Genomic DNA, 2,708 nt, shown 5'->3' on the forward strand with positions numbered 1-2,708 from the left:
ATCGGCTAGGTTGAATGTCCTCTTCATATGACTGGGCAAGTTGTACAAGTGGGGACAGGTTTTCAAACTGATCTTTTCCTCATCGGGTTGACACTCTAAAAACGCATCAAGAGATTTGGAGTCTTGACTAATAAAGAACGTGTGGGTGTTGTATGATTCATAGAAAACATTTCATTGAAACTGCGAGATAAATTCTCAGTCTGACGCAGATAAATGTGTTTTCCTAACTTAAGGGGTTATCCGGCTCTTGGCACTTCAAAAAATTCATTTTTTTCAAACTTTTTTATATAATAGTACAAAGTGTCAGGAATGTTGTCCGAAAATTTCAAGCCGATCGAAGCAAAAATGTAGGAATGAGAGAAATTTAAAGACCAGCGGGTCGAATTAGTCACAACTGGCAATTCGGGCTTTTCTAATTCCAATTTTGGTGTGGTCAAGTTAAAGCCTGCCGCAACGGCTCATTTTTTAATATTTTTTGTTCAAATTTTTACACAATGCTGTTCAAACCTTATACATTAATGTACAATAAATGAAATTTGTAAAACTGTCGTAAGATCTGTTTTTTTGTGCTTCAAGACCCGGAAACCCCTTAAAATGCAATATTTTTATGTTTTTGTTTAAATTAAATGAAGAAAAAAAATATACAAAATACAAAAGTTATGGAGACTAAATTTTTTTAATGGATGAAAAAATATCATTGCTCACTATGTTGCATTTTTTAAGTTTTAGTTTGCTTGGAAATAGGCATTTTTAAAATTTATAAATTTTGAAGACAAATTTGAAGATCACTTTTTGTATAAAAATGTAATAATCAAAGTAACTCTTAAATTTTATTGTTTGTCGTCAATTACCCGATTCAGCTGAATGTGCCAATAGAAAAACATGGAACACTAGCGAAATATACAATTTAAAGAGCATGTTGAGCAGTCAGCGTTTGAAATAAGACTGTTTTTTGCATACCACCAGAAGCCTGAAAACAAATTATTATCGCACTCGTAACCGCCTTTTAGCAGACCTTATCAATTGTCCAGAAAATATCGCTGCCTTATCGCCAAACCGAAAAAAGAGTGATTAGTAAACTAAACAACAACAAAAATTGACCTTGACAGCATCCTGGCGTAAATATATTTAATTTTCTAATCAATTTCTGTAATGATTATAATGTCATAAATTAACTTTAGTGAAAGCGTTATGTATAGGCAACCAATTAATGAAGACGAAACGAAGGTGGTTCACGAGGTTGATTTTTGTATCCTTTTTTTGAAATAGTGGTCCATGAAATCTTCAAAGGAGTTTGTTCACATCATTGAGACCGAATTAGAACCGCGTTTTTATTTTATTGTTCCACCAAATTTGAAATAAAACAATAATTACGATTACAAGGGTAATTTTATTTAAATGTCAATTTAATATATTAGTAAATAATGTAATTTTATATATGTATATATATATATATATATATGATTAGTTGTTTGAATTTTTTATTAGTTTAGCGTTGTAGAACTGGGATCTGTACTCCTATATTTATTAATATAAGTTCTACGGCTGGGAGCTGGTCTTCAGCAGTGTTTGAATGCTTAGGAGATACTGAATAGCCCCGTCCCGAATTTTATCGCTTGCCAAATTGGATTAAAATGTGTTTGAGTGTTTTGTTTTCGAAATCTTTTAAATTCCACGATGTATGGTATATTTATGCGCTTCTAAGCCTTCAGATTCTCCTTAATCCATTTAAAAAATAGTGGAGCTTTAGTGTAAATACCAATGTGTCCTTCACGTCCGCATGTTTTAAGTCCATAGGAGGTGATTCCGGCTACATACTCGAATTCTTGGTGGCCCTGTCCCATGGTGGCCATCAGTGGTCCGCCAGAATCACCCAGACAGGTGTCACTTCCATTCACCGGACCAACACATATTTGTAACGAAGAATTAAATTCTGTGTGTTCATATACATTTTCGCAAAATGATGAATTCATTTTCTGAACGGTTGCTTCTAGCAATACTGGACTGGTATTTCCGCTTTCCGTTTGGCCCCAGCCCGCTACTCTGGTGTTCTTTAAGGAGATGCTATCTCGCAGTACACAGATTGGTTTGATTGCGGGCGTATAGCTAAAGGAGCAGGAAAGTTTGATCAGAATGGAATGCTTTTCATTGTGTAAGGAAATCATTACTCACCGTACTGGCATTTGGAGTCGTAGCAGGGCGATGTCGTAATGGTATACATTGCTTTTGGAGTAGCCCGGATGAGGAATGACCTTCTCAATGTCGATTTCCAGATGAGGAGGAGCGCAGTGCTTTCCTGAACTCCAAGAGTACCCGTATTGGCAGTCGGGATCGACGGAGGTGTCATGCTCGCCCAAGCGCACTCTTTGGATCACTAAGTCCTGCTTCCTGAGATCTTCTTTATCCACACAGTGGGCTGCGGTCAGGACGTATCGGTTGGTGATCAGGGATCCCCCACAAGCCCCCACAAGTGGCTCTTTCCAACTTATGCGGTTCCGATACAAAAGCAGGGCCATCCAAGGCAGCTGATTAAGCTCCGGGTGTTTACCACCCGAAATTCGGTTAACGGCTGGGCCTTTACCGCATTTTCCGTTATTTGGTAGCTTATTTCCCGGTTCGGGACAGCAGTATACAAATTTAGGGTGCAACAAGGAACCGTATTCTGCGCATTTTCTATGCTCCATTATTTCCTTTTTGGCCTTGGTCAT

The 2,708-nt window shown here is 37.4% G+C and overlaps 1 protein-coding gene across 1 annotated transcript; it reads right to left on the reverse strand.

The window, feature by feature from the left end:
- Window positions 1–1,700: 1,700 nt before the first annotated feature.
- LOC108043497 (spaetzle-processing enzyme-like) lies at window positions 1,701–2,708 on the reverse strand. Its single transcript, XM_017122244.2, has 2 exons — window positions 2,173–2,708; window positions 1,701–2,106 (listed from the first exon to the last, which is right to left on the reverse strand). Exons 1-2 carry the CDS (start codon window positions 2,706–2,708, stop codon window positions 1,701–1,703), a joined length of 942 nt encoding a protein of 313 aa, XP_016977733.2.

Source organism: Drosophila rhopaloa, unplaced genomic scaffold (genome assembly GCF_018152115.1).
Source record: "Drosophila rhopaloa isolate 14029-0021.01 unplaced genomic scaffold, ASM1815211v1 contig_178, whole genome shotgun sequence".
Lineage (NCBI taxonomy): Eukaryota > Metazoa > Arthropoda > Insecta > Diptera > Drosophilidae > Drosophila > Drosophila rhopaloa.

Coding starts and splice junctions, on each gene's coding strand:
- LOC108043497 (XM_017122244.2), bottom strand. CDS start 2,708: ATGACCAAGGCCAAAAAGGAAATAATGGAGCATAGAAAATGCGCAGAA. Junction 2,107..2,172: donor CGACTCCAAATGCCAGTACG/GTGAGTAATGAT, acceptor CTGCTCCTTTAG/CTATACGCCCGCAATCAAAC.